General features: G+C 38.4%; 1 protein-coding gene across 2 annotated transcripts in view; it reads right to left on the bottom strand.

The window, feature by feature from the left end:
- Positions 1 to 24,484, bottom strand: part of LAMA4 (laminin subunit alpha 4) — a 152,969-nt gene that overhangs the window by 36,908 nt on the left and 91,577 nt on the right. For both annotated transcript variants that reach the window (XM_044917710.1, XM_044917709.1), the window contains exons 11-17: positions 23,602 to 23,795; positions 19,603 to 19,719; positions 13,484 to 13,632; positions 9,631 to 9,772; positions 8,800 to 8,896; positions 4,311 to 4,427; positions 2,540 to 2,719 (exon numbers count right to left, since the gene is read on the bottom strand). In XM_044917710.1, coding sequence (XP_044773645.1) covers positions 2,540 to 2,719; positions 4,311 to 4,427; positions 8,800 to 8,896; positions 9,631 to 9,772; positions 13,484 to 13,632; positions 19,603 to 19,719; positions 23,602 to 23,795 — 996 coding nt within the window. The remainder of the gene's footprint in view (positions 1 to 2,539; positions 2,720 to 4,310; positions 4,428 to 8,799; positions 8,897 to 9,630; positions 9,773 to 13,483; positions 13,633 to 19,602; positions 19,720 to 23,601; positions 23,796 to 24,484) is intronic.

Genomic DNA, 24,484 nt, shown 5'->3' with positions numbered 1-24,484 from the left:
GGCGCCATGGTCTGTGGGCCCAGTAAGGGTGATGGTACAAACACATTATACTGATTTTGTAGGTTGTGTTTTTTTGTTTTGGGTTTTTTTTTAAGGTATGAGGTACACGTAGAAAAAGGAATAGGGGCACCTGGGTGGCTCAGTTGGCTAAGCACCAGACCCTTGATTTCAGCTCAGGTCATGATCTCAGGACGTGAGATTGAGCCCCCGTGCCTGCTCCGCGCTCATCGTGGAGTCTGCTTGTCCCTCTCCCTCTGCTCCTCCCCCTGCTCACATGTTCTCTTTCTAAAATAAATAAATAAAATCTTAAAAAAAGAGAGAATAAATCATATTTATACAGCTAGATGAGAGAAACCCAAAACAGGGAGAATGGCATAACCTTCTCTAAGGTTTCATGAACTGGACCAGTGGTTCTCAACGTGTGGTCCACAGACCAGCAGCATCAGCATCATCAGGGAACTTGTTAGAAATGCAAAATCTGTGGCTCCAACCCAAACCTGCTGAATCAGAAACTCTGGGAGTGAGGCCCGGGTGATTCGGAAGTGCACGAAGGTTTACGAACCACTGGACTAGAGAATGAATATCTTTTGGGTATTTTGCCAGTGGAGGGCAGAGCCATGGTCACTAAGCTGTAGCAGCAGGAAAAGCGGAAGTCTCTTACTGGAGCCAAACTAAACTCAGATTCAGGAGAATATGTCAGTGAGGACCAAGGATAAGTCTCTTTTCTGTATTTAGGAAGTAGGGTGCTTCTCTATCATAAGGAATGGAATTAAGGAAAATAATAGCAATTATCACTTTATTATATTGATTAATATAGAGATAAATATTTGTTGTTTGCAAGACTGACTGCAATAGCCATTTTATAGTATAACAGTCTTTAAAAATTACAGGTAATAAAGTATATTTAATGTGTTACATTAAATTTTGATTATGGAAATATATATAAAACAGGTTTTCCCTGTCCTAAGTTCTCTGAGAAAGGGAGCCACCTTCTATTAGAGTCTTTATAAAGTCTCTTTTTAAAAAAATTTTTATTTATTTATTTATTTATTTATTTATTTATTTATTTATTTATTTATTTGACAGAGAGAGACACAGCGAAAGAGGGAACACAAGCAGGGGGAGAAGGAGAGGGAGAAGCAGACTCCCAGCTGAGCAGGGAGCCTGACGCGGGGCTTGATCCCAGGACCCTGGGATCATGACCTGAGCCGAAGGCAGACGCTTAATGACTGAGCCACCCAGGTGGCCCTATAAAGTCTCTTATATTGTGGTATGCTCTTTCATTTACTTTGATTTGAACCACAAAATGCTATCTGAGGAAAATACAGAGGCCTGAAACAGTTTCAATTAGTGGTAGTTCTGGATGCTTATTGGAATCATGGATTGGACTAAAAAAGGAAGAAAAAAATTTAACACAGATTTAGTAAATATTCCTGAGGCTCTGTATTTATAAATGTAAATGTTAGATGTCATGTAGGCAAATCTTTGAAAGATCAAGTTCTAAATGCAATTAGGTGAGCAGTTACATGGAAGAACTCACAAGTATATACTTAAGAGATGAACATAACAATTATCTCCTTGTAACGGGAATGAATATTTGTGACCTGGGAAAAAATTTCTAGTGACAGACAGATCATATATGGATTAATAAAGTTGTTTCTTAACTCAGGTGGAAGTGAAGGTAATATGTTCTGCAAAACCATGCTGGAGAACAGAAAGTTCTAGTCATGACAAAGGCATTGATATTTAAGAGGTAGAAGAGATTAAATAAACATGGTAATATGTGATTTTAATATCTGTGTATAACTAAATAAATTAGGTAGATAACAGAATATTTCATTTTCATTGCTATAAATTTGTATTCAAACTGGCCAACAAACTGTTCTTCTATTTTTTTTTTTTTGAGATTTATTTATTTATTTGAGAGAGACAGAGAGAGAGCATGCATGAGCAGGAGGGACAGAGGGATAGGGAGAGAGAATCTCAAGCAGACTCCATGCTGAGCAGACAGCCTGGTGTGGGGCTTGATATCATGACCCGAGATCATGACCTGAGTGGAAACCAAGAGCCGGAAAGTTAACTGACTGCACCACCCAGGCATCCCCAAACTGTTCTTCATGGGAACCTTCAGTTATGTTTGGCAGTAGTCAGTACTTCTTGGTAATAACCTGCTTTACTCAGGTAAGGACAAAGCAATGCAGTTTAGTAAATATATTTCCTAAAAGTAAACCAATATTTTGTGATTGACGTTCTTCTCCAAAGGAACAGACTTAACATTGACAAATATCAGTGTTGCCACTGTTTCATCTAGAAAAAAAAAGATTCTTAACCAATCTCTCCAGTGTTTTTATGTGAAATATATATTTCATACGCACATACACATACATATATTGATAGATGAACTGAGCAAAATTTTTCATTTTTTCTAAGCGAATTTCTACAATATTCCAATCTAACACCCAAATGAAAAAAAAAATGCTTCTTAATGAAAGATGTGTTGAGTTTAACGGCCAATTCAACTGGATGCAAACCGTGATACCTGCATCTCGGGCAGAGTCCACTGCAGTGTTGTAAGCAGAAGAGTCAAAACTCTGAAGATTTTGTGACCAGTTGGTTAGATTGTTAGCCATGGGAGTGGCTGCCTGCTGGACTTCCACTGTGGTCTTGTTAGCCTCCTCTGTGATCAGCTTCGACTGACCCAGGCGCTGTGGAGTGTCACCTTCACACAGAGCACAGGGACACTCACTTTGCAGAGAAGTAGGACATTTGTTGGGAACATCAATATCCATTTAATCACCGGGATAAAACAGACCTCAAGTTTTGGATTTTTAAGCTGCACAAAGATCTTTAAATATATGTTAATTATGGTATGTTAGAAAACTGTTAAGGTAGCATTAAAAAGTGAGCTTGAAAGACTCCAGAGTCTCATTAAAATCATGTAGCCCACTTAAAACATTTTCAAATTAGAGGTATATTTTTTAAAAAGTAATTAGTATTTCTTCAGGTTAGAGACCTGGTAAGAAATCCACAGAAAACACATACGAGATTTTATCTCATAAAATGTTCATGTCTGAAATCATTGTAAATATCACTTTCTTCTCTGTGGGACACCTTTTGCCATAAAAATGATGTTCTACTACAGAAGTAAATCAGTAAGGAAAATTATTTTTAAATAGTAAGAGCAAGTTTCAAAATAGTATCTATAGTGACATTCTATTTTTATTAAAAAACTGTGTATTTAAGATAAAAATAATGTAAGTTTACAACAAAATGTTTTTTTCCTAGGTAATGAGATTATAAAAGATTTTTCTTCTTTTGTTCTTCTTCCTATCTGTATTTTCTACTCTTTCTATAATAATCATGTATTACTTTTGTAATAAAAGTCACTTAGGTGAGGTTGTAGCTTTACTTTTTCTTAAGTGGAGGAACATTTAATTCAACCTCACACGATCTGAACTCTGATGGATGCAGCTCTGAATGCTGGGTCTGCTTCTTTTTGGAGCTGTGCCTTTTGGAGCAAGTTCCCAAACCTTAACAAGCCTTAGGGTTCACTACCATGCAAAGGCAATGGTGATACTTCCCCACATGACGTAATGTATATAGAACACAGTGCAGTGCCCAGCATGTGGTAGCTCTGATGGTGCTGATGACAGCAATTCTCAATGGATGACACCCTCCTGGTTGGGGTTTTGGTGTACTATGATACATTAGCCGGATTTGCTCCATGTAGGAGAAAACTCACATCCAGCAGTAATGTGTCCACTTTCACTATACCAGCGAAGGCACATCTGGTTCCCAGCCCATCTTTTTAAGATACCACTGTAGTCCCAGATTAGGCAAAATGAGTGCTCTTGTGTCTCCATTTGGCTTGGTGGTCTCCCTACTTGTACTATAAGAATGACATGGCATGGAACAGAGGCAGCTATTTACAGTTGGGGCCAGAGAGACCCAGTAACAAAATTAGGGCATATTTATTAACGAAGAAGGAATGTTCACAAGGAAGTGGATTACCAAATAGTATAAACAGCATGATCTCATTAAGGCACACGCACACATGCACATGCACAAGTACGCACACATACAAATGCTCTCAAATTTAATGGTCACCCCTAGGTGGTATGATTATAGCTTTTACAATTATTTTCCAGGATGTGTGTGTGTGTGATGAATATAGTTTCTTTTGTCACCAGAAAACAATATTTATCTATAAAAGGATTTCAAGTAAGGGATCATGTGCTCCTTCCTCAAGGGTTTATTTTAATCCCAGCAAAAAAACAGATGAGGGTTAAGTTCTTGTCTGTGACCCTTACCTCTCTCTGTGGCTTGTAGTCGCTTAATGGCATCATTCAATCTGTTTTTGAGAGCACTCTTCCTTGCTAGGGCTCCATCCACACGCCTGTTGGTGTCAGCTACTGCCTCATCATTGCCTATGGAGAAGAAGAAAAAAAAAGTACCAGTAGAGCCAAGATGCTAGGGAAAAAAAAATCTCCATTTCAACAAGGAAAATTCTGATCCGTACCATGGAGTCATCTATAATATTCTGAATCTGGTGTGAACATAGAACACCAGTATTGGAAAGTGGTATTCCAATTAAGAGGTACAGGACTATAGAAGACTAGTAACACTGCTTGGGAGTGATTTAGGATGCCATAAAGTGACTCATAAAAGGTGCAGAGACAATGGCTAACTTCTTTGAAAAATACAGCACTGCTGTGACTTACAACTCTTAGCAGCAGAGTTGATAAAGAGCTGAAAAGAAAAAAGTCTATGTTTATTGTGATGACCGTTATATAAGAATAATTCTTTTTTCTTAATTTTTAAATAAAATTTTAATTGATATACAACATACATCTAGAAAAGGGAGCACATTATAAATGAATTTTCACAAACTGAGCAAGTAGAACATTATTGCTACTCAGTTTCCTGGGCCCTCTGTGATTACCCAAGGATGACCACTATTCTGAATTCTATCTCCATCTGTTAGTTGTGTCTGTTCTTAAACTTTATTCAAACAAAATGATACAGTATTGTAATTTTTTATATCTTTTATGTATCTGTTTTAATTTCTGTAGAGTGATAAGTCTTGATATCTGGTGGTTTAAGTCTTCCAGCTTTGATTTTATTCTTCAAGGATTGTGCTGGCCTCTTAGCTCCTCCCACACTCATTTCCATAGAAATTCTAGGATCATCTTCTCTATTTACATATAGTTCTGGTACTTTGGTTGGTATTATATTTAATTTATAGATAAATTTGGCAGAGTTGTCATTTTTACAAATTTGAGTCTTCCAGTTCATACAGTTTTTATTTATTCTCCTGTAGATCTAAATTCTCATTTTGATCTCCACTTATTTAGACCATCTTTAATTTCTTCCAATAGCATAGTGTAGTTTTATGTGTAGAGATCTTTTCTTTCATCAGCTTTATTCCTAGGTATTTTATGCTATTGTAAATGGTGCTAATATTTTAAAAAGTTAATTTCTAATTTTATTGTACACAGAATTAAACTGGATTTTTACACATTGAATTGGTAATGTGGGGTGTCTTTGTCTTGTTTCTAATTTTAGTGGGCAAACTTTAAATACATCAGTATTAATATGCTTGCTGACTATTATTTTATTATTCTTTCTTAGATTACAGAAGTTGCCTTCTATTCTTAGTTTGCTATGAGTCTTTTTGAAACATGAATGGGTATTGAGTTTTGTTAAATAATATTCCTGCATGTGGTGTGATGATCATAAGAAATTTCTGATATATTCTTTAAATGTGGTGAATTACTACTGATGTTTTAAATGTTACACTATCCCTGAAATCCTGGAATAAACTTAACTTGGTCACATATTACCATTTCAGTGTGTGTTAGATTTGATTTGCTAATATCTTGATTAGGATTTTCACATCTCTATTTGTGAAAGAATTTGGCTTACAATTTTCCTTTTTTTTACAATGTCCTTATCAGGTTTTGTATCTTAGTTTTGCTGGCTTCAATAGAACAAGTTAGACAATATTTCCTCTTTTTCAATTTTCTGGAAGAATTTATATACTAGGGTGTTATTTGTTTAGATGTTTGGAAGAATTCACTGGGGAAGCCATCTGAGCCTTGAGATTTCTTTGTGGGAAGGGTTTAATTACTGATTAAACTTACACATACATATGTACATATAAGTCTATCAGATTTTCTACTTGTTCTTGTATCACGTTTGATAGTCTTATTCTTACAAAACAATTCTTGAAAGTACACTTGCAACATAGTCTCAAAATGGGTTATTTTGGAGCAAATCTAAACAAGTCATGATGTAGTATCTTGTTGTCTGAACTGAAGGATGAACTTTCCCAAGGATTCTTGGTTCATGCTTTGTTTACTTCCAAAGCATCAGGAAATTTATGCTTTTTGACAAACAGAGAAATCATTTCTTCACTTCCTTTTATACTCTTCTCTTTCTCTCCAATAGGTTTGTAAATATATACTCTCCCATGGTGTAATTTCTCTTTTCTATTATAGTCTTTGTGTGCCTGCCTTCTTGTTCAGTTGTCTTTCCCCACTTGGGTATAGTGGGTATAAAATGAGTGGTGCTGAGTTGATTCTGTCACCAACTACAATGTAAACAAAGTACAGGCACTTCTTTTTTTCCTCTGGGGAGTGCCAAAAATTTCCCAGAATACAAGGAGGGACTTAAACATACTTTGTATTACACCCCCTTCTCCCTCTTTTACTTTCAATTTTTGAATATTCGTAATACAAACAATCTTTTCAGATCTTCCTTTTGGGTTTGGAGCTGCAAAAAATGCTGACTCGTACACTGAAAAAGAATATATTTAACTCTATATTTGGAGCCCTTGATAAAAATAGGTGAAGAAAATTCTATTTTGGGCTGGATGTTTATAAGAAAAAAATGTTTCTAAAAAGTCTTTCCTATCTGAAACTTATTGTTTTACATAAACATTTTTCATTTTACAAATGAATTCAGTAGAAGATTCCTTTAAATAACAGCTTCCTGAGTTTATTACAGATTGCTAACTATTTGATATAGATAATGAAGAAAGGAAATCTGGGATATAAAGATTACCGATCATTGAAAGTCATTTGGAAATGAATAAACAGTAATTTGAAATTGTAATGTAACTCAGTAGATAAATATAGTTTAATCTGAAAATCTGAATTTATATCACAAATGTGTGTTGTATAAAGGGAGGCAAGTTCTGACCCACACGGTCCTAACTCCCCATGGATGTCCCTTTTGCAAATAAATATGTGAAGAAATTTAACCAAACAAGATCATGAAATAGGTAACCAGCTCTGCAAAATATCCAGAGACCAATGCAGAGAGATTTTATCTGTACTTAAAATACAGAACTTTGAAGAGATATTATTACTGGGAAAGAAAAATTGTTTTCATGAGGTTCAATAACTCAATAATGACAAGACTGCATTGCAAATTATCAAGGAGAATAAAATATTTAAGTCACTGTGTTCTGAAGACTCACATATTCTGGTCTTCACATCACAAGAAACAAAGCAATACATAGATATGGCAACATTTATTTAAAAGTATTTTACCTTTAAGAGTATACTTACCATGATGAGCACTAAGTAATATATAGAATAATTGAATCATTATACTGTACGCCTGAACTAATATAATGCTGTATGTTAATGATATTCAATAAAAAATATATTTTACTTTTATATTCTAAATTGTTGCTGCTAATATTCTAATTCTTTTGTAAAGAGTATGTTCAAGACTAGACTTATATAATGAATGAATTAGAAGAGAACATTTTTATTGCCTTTGTTTACCCAGCAAACATTAAATAATAGTTGCTTTATCATAGCTAGTTATTAAATATTCTGCGTAGGAAAAACAAATGCATTTTTTTCTCCATATAGTGCTCTTCGTAAAAAAAAAAAAAAAAAAAGAAAGAAAATGCATGGTTAGAACTGAGATTAATTGCTTTGATAAAATTATGTGACGTTTTCTGTTTCGAACTTGGTCTTTGTTTTTAGGTGGTAGTTAGAAGTTAGCTAGATAATGGATTTCCAACCTCATTAGTCAATGTGCAACCATCCTTAGGTATGAGTTCATTTGCTCAGAGATGAGTAATGTTTAGTGAAATTCTTAGCCAATGCAATTGTTTTTAAGAGTAGCTCACAAGATTCAAAATTGACTAACATGATTTTGCTTTTATTTTTTCTTCCTTCCCCACTTGGATGTGCTTGCTTTCATAGATGCAAACACTAACCTTTGGAAATGCTTCTTCCCATATTGTCACTGGCTTGTCCTAAATGCAGTAAACTTAGTGAACACAAACTACAGGAAAGTGCCAATAACCGCATGGCTCTGTGGTATCCTATCCTTCTGACTCTCCCAGTGCTGACTCATTGTAAAATGTTAAAGGCCTTTCTGAATTGTCCAAGAAAGACTAAATTATGTATAATATAGTTTTAGTGTTAAGTGTATTTTATGGCATTATCTCTTGGTTTCTACTTGGTCGTGATCTTGGGGTCAAGAGATCAAGCCCTGCATCTGTCTCTGCGCTCTGCGTGGAGTCTGTTGTCCCTCTCCCTCTGCTCTTCCCCCCACTCTTGAATAGATAAATAAAATCTTAAAAAAAAAATATCCAGTCTTTGCTTTTTTTATGCCTTGAATCTCAGCAAGAACTATTAATGTACTATTCAGTTAAAAGATCATTTGTTCTTTAATCCTAGAATTTTGAAATCTCTATCCATATGCAGAAGTACTGTATGAAAGGAGAGAAGCAGCTATAAATCAGAAGAAAGGTAGGAAAGGGAAGATATTTACTAGGATCTGTCTTGGCTTGCAGTTCTCTGGCTTGATTGAGGAGGTTCTCACTCTCATCCTTATGGTAAATGATTTGAGTATCAATCCCACTCACAGCCTACAAAGGAATTGCGTAGAAAGAGTAAGAATTAGAGCAGAAGAAATCCACTTTTCATGGATTGAGGATTTAAATGGCACCATTTATCTGTTAAACACCAAGCAAAATTCATACAACTTCATTTCCATAGCTCAAAATCAAGGTCAAAAGGGAACACGAGAAAATAAAGTCCATGACGATTTCAAGATAAATGTTTTTCAAGGAAAATTCAGTGAGTCTAGAACAGCATCTGGCCAAGGTCTCACCAAAGTGCTTGTCAAATAGAAGCCACTCAATAAACAATTTTTGATTTGAAAAAATGTGAATGTTGCATAAAGCATCTTCTCTATCAGCACGGACTCATCTTAAATATGTTTTATTCAAGGACTGTGTTTTAAAAAGGCTGTCAAAGGAACTGGCATTTGCTGACAGGAGTATGGCACATTTTGAATAAGTTGTGCTACTGAAACCATAACAAAAATAAAATGGTCTTTTCTTAGTTCTCTTGGCCTTTCTGCCATTTACATTACAGTGGAACCTCAAGCGATGACATTAGAAAACAGTAAAGTCATAAGCTGGGAAAAGGCAATATATAAATGAACTTTAAAATAAGGGAATACTTGGGGTGGGGGAGTGTGCCTGGCTGGCTCAGCCAGTGGAACATGTGACTTAATCTCAGGGTTGTGAATTCGAGCCCCACGTTGGGTGCAGAGATTACTTAAAAACAAAATCTTGAAAAAAATAGGAATACTCACATCATAAATTCGGTCAGTGATATTCAAAGCCAATTCTGCCGTTTCATTGGCTTCACTAACATAATTGGCAATATTTTCATAGACATTTGAAGCATCCAAAGCCTTCTGTACCAGCCCATTCATATCTGAACCGTGCAAATTCCTGTTAAAGAACAAACGTGCCATTATTCCTCTTTTTTACTTTTGTGGGAAATGGGGCCATTTTTACTGCTTGATTTGAATACTTCTGGGACCCCAGGGACCTCCCTCCTGTTATTCAAAGCCACCTGGCTTGGCAAGGTTTTCCCGAGCTGCCTTTCCTAAGAGCACGTCTTCTTTTCTCTCCTCTGCTTTTGGTGCCCCCAGGACTTTACCCCATTTTGGCTCCATGGAAGCTGTTTGCTGGGCAGTGGCTACAGAAAAAGGGAATGATGATTTAAAAACAGTCTTCTGCACCTCTTCAAGCAACAGTTTGTTTATGTGGTGGCGGTCAGGCCCATGAATGAACCCCCAGTCCTCCCCCACCTACTTACCCAAATCAGCAGTGTTTTTTCCTTTGCGTAAGAGAAGCCAAGACTCTCAAAGACGGTGCACAGCCTCAGCATGGTGTTAGGTATTAGTTGGTTTCACTCTATTTATTCAACCTTTTGTTCACTTTAGAAAACAACATATTTTCCCTTAAGAAGGGGAATGATATATACTGAGTATCTAGGTGCAGATTCTGTGCTAGCCTTGTTATGTATAATACGTCTTTAATTCTCACCACACCTGTGAAGTAGACATTGTTATTCCCTTTTCATAGATGGAACCAGGGTGCATGTTGTTATGGTTTGTCTCCCTCCTGCAGCCCAGCTCCTTCCTTAAACTGCAAAGCCCTACTCACGGCCATTTCCACCCTTGCCCTCTACACCATGTTCTCTGCCTTGACGCCTTTCTGGCCTCTGTAAGGTTCATCTACTATTTACTGGGTACCCATCATGCACTGGGCACTCTCACATAGTGGCTGATAACGGTATATACCTCAGATGACTGATGTGAGGTACAGCAGGGATAAACTGTGTGAAATGCTTGGTCCCGTGCCTGTCGTCCAGTAAACATCACGGTTTATTATTGTGCCTAAACTATTTCCTGAATTGGAATTTCAAATTCTAAGTGTATTCGTAGAATAATTCACTTTAGTGACAAACACTTCTTCTTCCTCTCTAACATAAACAACCCCTCACTGCTGCGGCACATCCTGAATCCTTTGCCTCAATTTTACTCAGTTTTAAATACACCAGTTGCATATTTTCTTCTCAGTCCCAGACACTGATGACTATTACCACTTGATTCATCAGTAACTTCCAGAAGATTCTCTGTGACCCAGTATGTGATACTGCAGATCCCACGCTTGGCTCATCTCTTCCAACTGCCCTGACCTATTGAACACAATTGATCCTCAGGTTCCTCCATCCAGTTGCAGTCCCTGTGTACTCTCTTAGACTCAGAGCGACTTCTCTGTATTCCCTTGGCTGCTTTCTTCTCTTTTGTCCAAGTTCATCATCATTGGGCTCCTTTGCAGGAGGGCTGACTTATCCACTAGGCATAATAGGGCCCCACAAAGACTTTCTCATTTTTATTTTTTTTTAATCAGAAGAACAATAAGGATACTAATAATGATTATATTAGTCTTAACAGTAGTCTTACAATGCTATCATTAGTCTTAACAATAGTCTTAACATTAGTCTTAACAATAGTCTTAACAATGCTATCATGACATGTAATTTAAAATTTTTTTATGGAGGAAGGGGCCAATAGAGGTAAAAGTACCTAGGGCCCAGGCAAGTCATAATGCAATTCTGCTCTGCAGAGGTAATTCTAATCCAAATATTTGCTACTTCTTCCTACCTACAACCTGTTCTTAGAAATGGCACAGAGAGGAAAATCTGAGGAAGTTTTAAAAGAAAGGGATACAAGGAATAAAATGTTACAAGTATTCATTAATATTTTAAAATTTTGCTGGCTAAGATACAAGAAAGAGATTAGAAGAGTCTTTAATACCCTGTTTTCATTACTAGGCACAAAAAAGTTACTGCATCAATACATAAAATAAAATGTGCTTTTGAAATGAAAGTTTCTTGATGAATTATGTTTATCTCTGTTTTACGCACAAGAAGCAAATTATTGGGTCATCAGACAGATGATGAAGAATATTCACATTTTGAGGGGAAGACATTTATAACATATCCAGTCTGAAATATCCTAGATGCAAAAGGGACATCAGAGTGATTAATATTTCTGATCATTTTTTCATGTGAAGCATGGGTAACTTTCTTAGAATCATGCTAGAACACTGTTTGTTGCATTTAATGAAGGTAAGGGTTGGGATCCCAATCAACAGGACATAGTCACTAAGATGACAAAAGAACAATGAAGAGAGCCACAGGAGTGATCTCAAAAACAATATTATATCAATACAGCATATTGTCCAAATCGTATTTCTTAAAAGATTTTATTTATTTATTTGACAGAGAGGGAGACAACAAGAGAGGGAACACAAGCAGGGGGAGTGGGAGAGGGACAAGCAGGCTTCCGGCAGAACAGGGAGCCCGATGTAGGGCTCGATCCCAGGACCCTGGGACCATGACCTGCGCCAAAGGCAGACGCTTAATGACTGAGCCACCCAGGCACCCCAACCAAAATCGTATTTTATCTAAACATCTTATTGGTTTGATCAAAAGCAAATTTCCTGGAAGCATGACACTAAGTGGTTACAATGCCATCTCGGACACCCAGATTTTACAGAACATCTATTTCTCTCTGTCTGTCTGTCTGTCTCCTCTCTTCCAAGTCTCAGAAGATTTGGAGGGATATTTGAAAATTTTGACAATCAGGAATAAAAAGGTAGTTGAAGTTTGAACAAGAGTTATTATTGGTTCTTATTTTATTCATGACCTTTACTGATCCTTGTTGCTAATTGCCAGGTTTGTAATCTTTCTCTATAATTATCTCATCATTTATCTATCATTTCAAGGTCATGAATTCAATTCCAATCTTTCAGTACATTTCAATGAACGTTAATTGAGTGCCCGAAGGGTATGTGACTCTCTTTTAGATGCTGTGAGGAAAATTGTCAATTGATTTTCTCTTAATCAGGTGTTGAAATCAAACATTTCCTGCTGGGCACTATAGAGTGTCTAGAGTATTTACCAGAAGTCAATTGTATTGCCAACTTCCAACCAGCTTTACTTAAGACCCTTGGGTATGGAAAACTAATGCTGTCTGTGAAATAAATATGGGATGGTGGTAGAATTAGACCTTGTAGAGGGATCTGATTTACTTGATAATGTTTTTTTAAAAAAGATTTCTTTATTATTTGAGAGAGAGAGAGAGAGAAAGGGAGGGAGGACAGGGGGAGAGGGGGAGAGAGAATGTCAAGAATCTCAAGCAGACTCTACACTGAGAGCAGAGCCAGACGCAGGGCTCAATGTCATGACCCTGAGATCATGACCTGAGCCAAAATCAAGAGTCGGCTGCTTAACTGACTGAGCCACCCAGGCGCCCCTTACTTGATAATATTTTGTGCAACAGTTATGCCCCTAACCAAAATGCCTTAGGTCACCCTACTAATAATTATGGAGCAGAAGCACCCCTCACAACATAGGTCTCCAACCTGACAGATATTTTTTTTTTTAAACAAAAAACTCTCCCCAAAGCAATGACAATAAACAATGATTGGCTGGCTCTCAGACTGACCAACCAAGCAACCGATAAATGAACAAAAAACACAACCCAAAACCCAACCTGCCAACCTATATCTCTGGCACGCGGAATTGAATAAAAATGAGTTATTCAGCCTATGTAGATATTTGCATTTCTAAAACGAGGATATTACCTGCTCAATTCATCAGCCTCTTGTTGAAGGTTCTGTGCATGGTCAACAGCTTCTTGGACTAAATCATGACTAAGGTTACTTAGGTTGGACAGTTTTCCTTGTAGTTCATTTTTGGCTCCATCTATTTCCGCATAAATCCCTGATGCATTCTAAAGAAAATATTTTAAAAAGTGAATTGAATATAGAATAACTTAAAATCTTTTCCCCAGGGAGCACCAAAAGATAATCTGTAGTTTTCCTTAATATGAGGTTCAGTACATTTCAGGCCAGGTCTACAGGAGTCTAAAATACTTTGTGGACTTTTACCTATTTCTCTTGTATCTTCAACAACTCATTTTCTACTATTGTTTCCCTAGCTTTCAGACATGCTCTGCTTTCTCCCATCTGAAAACAAAACAAAACGAAGCTAAACCAAAAACCTCCATTACCCATACATCTCCCCAGCGTTATTACCTTACTTTTCTATTCCCTCCATAGCAATATATAGCCAAAAAAGTGTATATGTTAGCTGTCTATTCCATCACTTTTTAATTCACTCTTTGACCCACTCCAATCTATTTTTTACTTTACTACTCCAACAAAACAGAAATTCAAACTAATGATATCTAAGTTACTGAATCTAATGAGCATCATTTTTTTTCCCCAGTCACTCAAATAGTGATTCTAAACATTGGCACCATTCTTAAGCCAATCATATTTCCTTCCTCCATCGCCATCTAATTCTAAGTAGATCACTTTCTTTTTCGTTTTTTTATTTAGGAGACAGCAACTAACTGTAGTGGGGATCATTTTTTCCGTACTCCTGAAATTTCCTCCCTGTAAAGGGAGCTCAATTGGTGAAACCTCAGACCTCTCCACCCCTTTCCTCACTCTGCTCCTGAGAGGGGGACTGGTTTATTTGATTGGTAAATTTTGGGGGAATAACTATGTAGGTTCTGTTCAATTCTACCTCCTGACTCTTGGTAGCAAGCTGCCAGCAGAAAGCCTGAGTTTTCCTGTGTTTGTCCCTAATGAAAGTTGTTCTGGGCAGAACCCCTACATGAACCCTGCAATGTTGCCTGCCTGACTGGGTAGTTCTGCCTAATTCTGGGATTGAATATTAGCAACCCCACTTGGCTAAGAGACCTAAAGCCAAGATCTCATCTTAACTGCACCAGAAATGAGGGTTATATTCTTGGACTTTATATTTATTATTTTATTTATTTTTCAACTTGTTTAGAACTTGGGAGCTGAAAGGGGATAATATTCTCCTCACAGACTCTAATGCCAACAAAGAATTGCAAACAACTCTTTGCCACCATCCTCTGGTCTCTCCCCCCACCAAAAAAACCCCTATACACTTATTTATAGCTACATCTTTATGTACATCTTCCTCATACTTTAAGAGGAAAAGTGTTCCTTTTCTGTATAAGGCACGCTGCCCTATTTTCTGTTCTTTTTGCTCCCTAGCTACTGGCTCCTCTCAGATGTAAACATGCCCCAGTTAACCTCTCCTATTAAAAACAAACAAACAAAACCTATTCCTTGACTCTAGCTTCCCCTCCAGCTTCTTTTCTTTGTTGATGCTGTGCATTCCACAAAAATGGTTCTTGCCAAGGTCCCCAGTGTCAGACACCATATTGCCAGATCCATTTGACACTTTCCTGTCTTTAGTTACTGGATTTATCTCTGGTTTGTGACAGTGTTGGTCACTGCCTTTGCCTTAAAACTCTCTTTCCCTAGCTTCTGTGACATTGCTCTCTCCTGGGTCTCCTGTTTCACTGTCTAAGAAGGAGACTTTAAAAGTTGGTGTTGCTCAGACTTGACTCAGTCCTTCCCTTTCTGAATAATCTAACTCCTCTCTCCCAGCCCAGACTTTGAATCTTTTAACCCACTCTGCACCATCCTACAGGAATGGTGATCTTTCTAGTAAGCAAATCTGATCATGTTATTTTCCCTCTCAAAATCAGCCAATTGCTCTACAGGAACAAATCTGATTACTCAGGTGGCTTCATCACCTGATCCTTCCGCTCTCATCAACCTTATCATTTCTCACGTCTCCCCACCACATTACGTACCATGGTCCAAACTTCACTAACTTATGTTTTAATGCTCCATGATTTTTTTCTGACCCTCTGTGCCCGTTTCACATAATATTTTCTCTGTCCAGGATAACTTTGTTTTCTTTTTTGTCTGACCCACCTGGAAAAGTTCTACTCATCCTTCCAATTTCAGCTCAAATATCAATTCCTTTATGAAGCTATCCCTAATTTCTCCAGGAGGAGTTCAGTGTTGCCATATGTTTCTATTGTCCATGCGCCACACTACTATAATCATTTTACCTGATTTTTCCACCCACCAAACTACATGATTGTAGAAGGCAAGAACTGTGCTAATTTATTTTTGTATTCCCAGAATGTAGCACAGTTCCTAGCACAGAGGGTTTATTTCTATGGAGAGAGTATTAAGTCTCTAGTCATTTGGTAGGTCAGCTGGGGAACAATACTTTGAAAAAAAAAACTATATTTAGTTGTATAAACGGGAAGAATACCATGGACATTCCACCTTTACTTACTAACTCATTCAACAAATATTCATCATATGCCCACTATGTGCCAGGCACTCTTTTAGGAGATAGAATACATAGCTATGAATACAGTCTCTGCTTTCCAGTAATTTAAAACCTAGTGAGAACTATAGATGATAAACAAGAGATCAAATAATTGAACAAGTTAATTTCAGGGAGCATTTGAAAATAGCATTTATTTTCAAAAAGCATTTTGAATAAAATACAATAGGTAGGATGGGTTGCAGGATGATTGAGGGTAAGAACCGCCTTTGAATTGAATGTTCACAAAGATAACAGCCATTTGAAGATCTGGAGACGTCAGGTGCAAAGGTCTGGAGTCAAGGAAAAGTATGGTGTGTTTGAAAAACAGAGCAGAGTTGGAGGGTAACAGAGAGGAGTGGGCTGGAGGGTAGTTGAGTTGGGGAGAGATATACAGAATGAGGTAGACAGCTGGGCCAGAGCCAGGTCACTTAGGGTCTCATGAACCACAATAAAATGAGCTTGTTCCTTACTCTAAATGTCACTGGAGGTTTTATGAAGGAGAAATAATGTGATCTGATTATGTTTTTAAGAGATTGTTCTGCTACTGCATAGAGAATGAGTCTTGAGGGGCAAGCGTGGAGGCAAATGACTCAGTAGAAGGCCCCTTGGGTAGTTCATGCTGGCGATGAGGTGGCTTGGACTACAGAGCAGCAGCAGAGAGGGGAGTGGTCAGGAATCAGGACTCATTTTGGAGTTAAGGTCAATAGGTCTTGTTGAAATGGGAGGGAGGGGAAAGGAGAAATCAACAATGACTCCAGAATTTTGATTGGAGCAAATGGGGTTGTGTCAGTTACTGAAGTGGGGAAGACTAGGGAAGGAACAGGTTTTATTCAGAATATGTTAAGTTTGATACGTCTATTACACATCCAAGTGGCAGGTAAAATTATGATTCTGCTATACACCACACGGAGTTCTTCCTTGAAAACTTCAAGTAAGCATTTGGATGTAAGAGTTTGGGACTCAGTGGAAGTATGAAAGTTGGAGGTATAAATTGTGGGATCATGCATATAATTGTTCTTTAAAGCCATGAGATTCAATGGGATCAACTAGGGAGAAAGTGTAAGTACCAAAGAGGGCCCGGGACTGAGAACTGAGCCAGTCATTATACCAGAGCAGGGATGGACAGAGTTCTGGGCCAAAAATGCCTCAAGGCCTGTTTTTATATAGTTCCTAGCTAAGAATATTATTTACATTTTTAAAGAGTATTACTTTTTGTAAAAAATAAAAACAAACAAAAAATAAAAAAGAAGAAGAGAGAGTGGTTAAATGTGGCCTGCAGAGCCTAAAATATTTACTACATAGAAGATGTATAGAGGTGAAGCTAGCAGAAGAGGCTGGGAAAACATGGCCAATGAGGTGGGAGGAGGACCAGTTGAGTGGGGTACTGGAGGAGCCAGGATGACAGCTCTGAGTGTTTAAATAAGGAGGAAAGGTTAATCAGCAGGGAGGCTAAGAATGCTGAGGAGGGAGAAGCAACCACAGTTTTGGCTTATGTTGAGTTCACTGATGACCTGGATAACAGTCTCAGTGCATGGGCATGAAATTCCATTTGGAGTGGGTTGGGTACAACAGAGAGTAAGGGGCTGGGAGGTGGAAATGACAATGGTAAATGACTCTCGAGGTCTTTTGCTGTGAAGCTGAGCAGAGTAGAGTAATGGGGCAGAGATTAGAGGGGATGTAGGCAAGGTCTTTCCTCTTTTAAAGGACAGGAAATCCTTAGAACATGTTCACATTTTGGTAGTAATGGTCCAATAGAGAATAAGAACTGGATGACACAGAAGAGAGAGGGGATACTTTGGGGAGTATTGAGCTGAGGAAGAATGGGACTCAGAGCACAGGTGGGGAGGTGGAACTTCGATAAGAGAAGGGGCACTTCATTACTTATACGAGGAAGGAAGGTACAAGTGTGAATACAGATATAAGTGGGCTGGTAGAACTGGGGAGGAAAGATTAGGGAAGTTCTCTTCTCTTTGTTCTTATTTTTCAGTGAAGCATGAAGCAAATTCACCAGCCAGATTGATAGAAGTGGAGGTAGGCTGTTCATTATGTTGGCTTCTCTGGTACGGCCATGATGCTGGGATACTTGGGCTTACTGCGATATGGGAATAGCATTCTCATGTGAGTACAGTAGGGGAAGAGGTGGGTATACAAGTTAAGGGTGTTTGCAAATAATGATTATGCCATAGTCCCCTCTTATCTATGGGGGATAAGTTCCAAGACCCTTAATGGGTACTTGAAACTGGGGATGGTACCGAACCCCATATATACTATGGTTTTCCTATGCATACAAACCTATGAAAAAGTTTAACTTATAAATTAGGCTCAGTAAGAGCTTAACCACAGTAGCTAACAATAAAATAGAACAGTTGTAACAATATACTGTAATAAAAGCTATGAGAATGTGGTCTCTCTCTCAAAATATCTTACACTGGACTCACCCCTCTTGTATTGATATGAGATGATAAAATGCCTATGGGATGACATGAAATGAGGTGACTGATGCAGGCACATTATGCTGTAGTGTTAGGCTACAAGTGACCTTGTGAGGATACGTGAGAAGCAGGATCATCTGCTTCTAGACAGAGGTTGACTGTGGGTAACTGAAACCATGGAAAGCAAAACCATGGATAAGAGGGACAACTGCATTGATCATTTTAGCTACTTAAGGAGGGAAGAGAGGATATGAGAAGAGAATATGAGCTGGAGGAGGTCTCCATGTGGCCAGAGAATTGTTGGAGTGGGTTTTCCAGAGTAAGTGAGATAAGAGAGGGAGGGACTTGATACCAGGATTTGGGAGGAGGTACTGTTATTGATGACAAGACCTGAGTATGGCCATAGGAGGGATAATGAGGGTGGGCTGGAGGAAAGGCTTGTTGGGCAGGAAAAGTCATAGGAGCTGGAGGTCTGAGAGCTGGTGGGCTCATCCATCTGGATTTTGATGTCACCAAGATAGTGATGGGAGTAGGGATGGAGAGGAAGACAGAAAGCTTGGTGCTGAAATAGCCAAAGGATGAGATGGTGATCAGATGACTTTAAAATGGTATCCTTTCAAAGGTAATAAAAATGAGCTAAGCGTAATTTGGGGACGGTCTGGTTCACTGCATTTTACTAGAAATTTTCTCCGTTAAAATGTGTCTCTTATTGATTTGAATGTTAGCTTTATTAAATACACAACTTATGAGTAAAGAGTGAGTAGGATGGGTCTAAGTCATACTTTCTGCAAGGAGATCTGTGCTGTCCAGTGTAGTAGCCATTAGCCACATGCGGGGCACTTGAAATATGGTTAATTCAACTGAGGAATTCAGTTTTAATTTATTTCATTTTAAGTCATTACATTTAAATTTAAATAGCCATATGTGAGTAGTGCCACCACACGATGAAGGAAACTGAAAAATTCAGTCCCCGATCTTGCTTCTATAGTGTCAGTTAACTTGACAGATTTGAATTGGGTTCCATTATTGTTCTGTGACACTGAGCAGCTGTTCCAATCTCCTATAAATACAAACCTACAAGTCACATGCATCCCTACCTTTATTGTATCATCAAGTTCTGAAAGGGTCAGACGAGGTGTTGTCAGAGAATCCAAAGACGTCTTCAGAGAACCGTTCACCCCTTCCATTTGTTCCCTCACTCTCTCGTGTTGTTTCTATAGGAACGAAGAATAAGTGGGAGTGGAAGAGAAGGTCACTTTAGAGAAGGCATCAGGGAGAGTGGTCAATGTCACCTCCTGTCTCTGCTCAGATAAATCTTGGTTCCTATCCCAGCCCTCCCACCTAATTGTTGTGTGACTGGGGAATTTTACCCATGTCATATTCAGTTTTCTCATGTATAATATGGAGATAACGAAAGTGAGCACTTTGGGAGCTTTGAAGCACTTAGTTATGATTATTACTTATAACATCATCAGCTCAAAGAGAGTGACCACTTCGGAGAGAGCCGTTGGCTTTGTCTCCATAAATGTAAAGTGGAACACGGAATGCAGGATTTCACAGAGGCTCTATATTTGCAGTAAGTGAAAAATGAAGTAATTCAAAAAACTATTTATCATGTGCTGACTTTGGGCCAGGCACAAATAGCTCATCTGGATAGGAATAAAGCATATACAAAACAATTTTAAGGTCCTTTAAAAAATTTAAATGGGCCTACTATTAAAGTATAAAATTGTGATCTTCTGTCCTAGCACTTTGAGCTCTTTATGTTAGATGCTCAGACTTTTTGAGGAGGGAAATGGCCCAAGCGTTTTTAGATGAATGCTTTAATTTCTACCTTCACTGTTGGGTTCTAGAAGCAGGCATGTTGTGATTCTGAAGAAATATTAGAAAACTTCAAATGAGTTTGGAGTTTGAAAGCAACCAGAATGATACTTCAAGGGGGAAAAGTAAGACTCATTTTACAATCTGAGTAAAAAATGAGTTGAAGTTACTTTAGAAAAGGTAATTTGAATGGGAGTTGAAATATATGACTTGCGGTATAATCTAAGATATCGTGGGAATAATTACAGAAGCCCAGATATAGAAGGACATAGTTTAAAACTTCCAAAGTTCGGGCGCCTGGGTGGCTCAGTTGGTTGGGCGACTGCCTTCGGCTCAGGTCATGGTCCTGGAGACCCGGGATCGAGTCCCGCATCGGGCTCCCTGCTGTGCGGGGAGTCTGCTTCTCCCTCTGACCCTCCCCCCTCTCATGTGCTCTCTCTCTCAAATAAATAAATAAAATCTTTAAAAAAAAAAAAAAAAAAAAAAAAAAAAACTTCAAAAGTTCATCTTAGTGTCTTTCACACTGCTGCAGTCTTTTCTAATTTAATGGGAAGGAAGACAGAAACCATCTTCTCCAAGCACTTTGCTACAGGGGAAGATATAGGTCCAAGGACAGAAAAGAATCCCATTCGAACATCTTAATGCAAGAACATTACAAAATCAATTTCCCCTCATAATCCATCAGGCTTAATACAGGGTGACTATCTCGTGTTAATTATTCTTGTCTCCTCAAGGAGAGGTAGTTATACAGCTCTACACAAAAGCAATATTTTAAAGCATGGGTATTGAACTATGTAAGGAAAGGAGGTGAAAAAAGGTTGGTATTATTTAGCTCCTTCAGAGCAGTTTTCCTTTTAGAGAGTCTGAGATATGACCCCTGCTGGAAGCTCTTGTATCTGGTCGCCTTAAGGGAATATAGCTAACGCCCTGAAGCCCTAGCCAAATTTCAAAGCCTTGTGGTAACAGCGCTGAGTGATAAGTTCATTTGCAGTAGTTGGAAAATGATATGCTTCAAGTGAAGGGGCTTATCACTTATCATATACTGTACTCTTCACAGATAGCATTAGACAGAAATGAATAAAATAAGCTTTGAAACAAAGATACTCCCACAGAAAGAAGGTCAATATGAACAAAAGAGAGTTTTGAAAGACAATAATTATGAAAATGACACACAATTAGCACTATTAGGCATGTTCGGTATCCATTTCACATATGCAAAGAATAATAAAAGTTTCCTGATCCTTACAAAAAATGATAGAAACAGTCCTAGGAAGGCAGAGCTTTGGTTTAAGAGCTTCTCTAAACAGTGCCTTTTAAAATATAGAATCTTACATTCATCTGACAAAGATTTTTATCATTCTATTACCCTTTGGGGTGAGAGCAGGATGGTGAAAGAAATAATGCAATTATTAGTTGTGTGGCTACCGTTTGCACATATCAGAATGATTAAACTGTGTGGTTATTTTTGGTTTTGTAAAAGGACTGGAAATTTGCTGTTATTCTTTTCTAAGCTGTGCTGTGGGTCTAACAGTGAAATGTGAAATTACAACACTTAAGCTGAGTAGGGAAGACAGGTCCATTAAGGGATGATCACGATACAGAAACGGGAATGTCACAAGGTGCATTATGGGATTGCTGAGGAGAGCACCTGTTCACCTGGGAATGGGGCTTAGGCCTCCCGGAGGAGGTGACGTCTGGGAAAGAAGTCTGTGTTGCAGGCAGATGGGATTACAGCGAGTGTGATAGTGCCTGAACTGAACGTGGGAGGCAGGGACTCCGCAACAGCCGAAACCAAGGAGGCTGGCAAGGGTGGATCAGACAAGGTCCCTCATGGCATGTGAAGGGGCATAGGCTGTCCTATAGGACAGGGTCTCAAATGTTCTTAACCGTGACCCACAGTAAACAGTGCAATTTATGTTGCAACGCCGAAGCAGAAATGCGATGAAACCATACCTCCTTATAGATGATGCGCTTTGATAGTTTCTATTCTTTCTTTTCTTTTTAGAAAATGCTGGTTATTCAACTATACTTCAATTAAAAAAAAAAAAGGCTGTTTACAACCCTCCAAGCTTATTTTATGATTACTCCGTGGTTCACAAGCTGCAGTGTCCAAGGCACTGCTCTAGGGTCAGAAGGAAAAGATGAAGGGTTTTAACAGAGCAAGTAATGCCGTCAGAACAGTGATGGGGGCGCCTGCTCAGGCTGGGTGGGGCAGGGGTGTGGGAAGGGAGCAAGAATGGAGGGGAGAAACCCGGAGGCTGTTTTGGTCGCTATCCTGACCACTGTTATTCTAAAAAAAATTGCTGGCTGAGGGATTGCTCCTATTAGAAAATGGTGGTGATAAGGGTAATTCACTTTTACTTAGGAACATTTCCAGAGGCTCACTGAGAGAGGGTTGAAATTTTTTTCAGATTTTTGAAATTTTTTCAAATTTCATCATTTTCAGATGACTGAAAATCTGGGCGGGGAATCTCCCTTAAGTTGGCTTTGCAGACAATAAAAGCGAACATAACTGAATTATGAGCATAACCGAATTATTCTCATAATTGCTTCCTAGTTTTTGACATTGCTATTTCACTCTGATCTTTATAAACATGTCCAAAGATGCACGTGTCTTTCTAGCAGAAGCTGGCTCCTCTCGATGGTGGTAGTTGTGAGTGCCTCCCTTGCTTGGAACAGCCGTGACCACCACCAGATCTAAGCCCCCAAGGTGGGCATGCCCAGATCCTGGCCCCATAGGGATGCCTGCCTTTTCAAGCTGTGGCTAGGTCTGGGAGTTTCTCTCACCTCTTTGTATTTGCATGACCTTTGGCTTGAATTAGACTCCGTATCCCTGTGGCTGCTGACCAGCCAGGCTGTGGGATTTGCTTATCATACCTTTCCAAAAATTACACATACCCTTCTAGAAACATGGTTCTGGGTTGCTTTGGTGTTCTAGTGCTCTCAATTAAAAAAAAAAATGGTAGACACAGGAATAGCACATTGCTAACTCACTTGCCAGAACAACATATCCATACACACAGACACAAGCACCAAGAACATTTGCATTCTTATCAGTGCAGAAGCTAAACAATTATAATGCTTTCAACTCGATTTTAGGTGCACACAGTTACATTAGCAAATTACAGTGGCAAAAATGCATAAATATTTTAAAAAATATAAATACTTGAGTATATCAATATTTTTTAAAAAATTGCATGCCAACCATCCCTTCTTGTTAAAATTTTGTGTTGTATATGTCTGAAATTCATTTACAGGTAGCATGTCCACTGTACCTCGTGGTCCCGCTGCTTGGCTGCCGTGGCTCTGTTCATGTCTTCGGCATCCCTGATGTGGTCAAGAGCCTGGTCCAGTGATTCCTGGAGGTCTGACAGCTTAGCACTGTAGTCATCCAACTGCTCCAAAACGACAGGGAATAGAGAGCGAGTATCATTGGACAGCCGCTGCCAACTCTCAGCCTGGTTCAACACTGGGGAGAAATGGACACAGAACCTCAGTCTGGGCTTCTCCTGCCTCCCCTCATTCCATCCAGCATTTAGCAAAGACACAAACTTGTCAGGCCATGTCGTCCTTAGCAATAGAGACTGAAGCTGTTGTTCATAAAAATAGCCCCGTGTTTTATGTTTGAAGAAAGAAAAATTATGTTGTAGGGTTTGAGAGTCCCTGGATGACAGTCAGCCAAAAAAAAGAGTTTGATTAGGTTTTCCATCGAGATTATGTTTGCTGTGGAAACCATGTCATATTATGTTTATTATTTTTTTTGTGGAGGCCATGTCATTATGTTTATTATTACCTAGATTATTAATAATTTTACCAAAGGGTTTTGGATATACCATAGTTTTACTATTAAAAAATAACCAAAATGATCTTATCTGTTACTGACATTTTCTGTATTCTCTTCAGGCAATTGCTTTTAGGTAGCTTCTTCAGATCAAACCTAAACCATTATTTTGGGTGGTATGAAGATTCAATGACAAGGATATATTCTTAAATTCTGCATATGTCTTAATTCTCTGATCAAAGTAACATGCATTGATTACGTGCCTTAATTCTCTTTTTCTTCAGGGACTATCGGACTGACTTTTCAAGGTTTTGTATTTTCTTTCATCACTGTGAGCAGAAGATACACGTCCATGACTGAGTAAAGAAAGTGGTTAA

This window comes from Neomonachus schauinslandi, chromosome 8 (genome assembly GCF_002201575.2).
Source record: "Neomonachus schauinslandi chromosome 8, ASM220157v2, whole genome shotgun sequence".
Lineage (NCBI taxonomy): Eukaryota > Metazoa > Chordata > Mammalia > Carnivora > Phocidae > Neomonachus > Neomonachus schauinslandi.
Note: the sequence above shows the minus strand (reverse complement) of the source record. Positions and strands in the feature narration are given on the sequence as shown.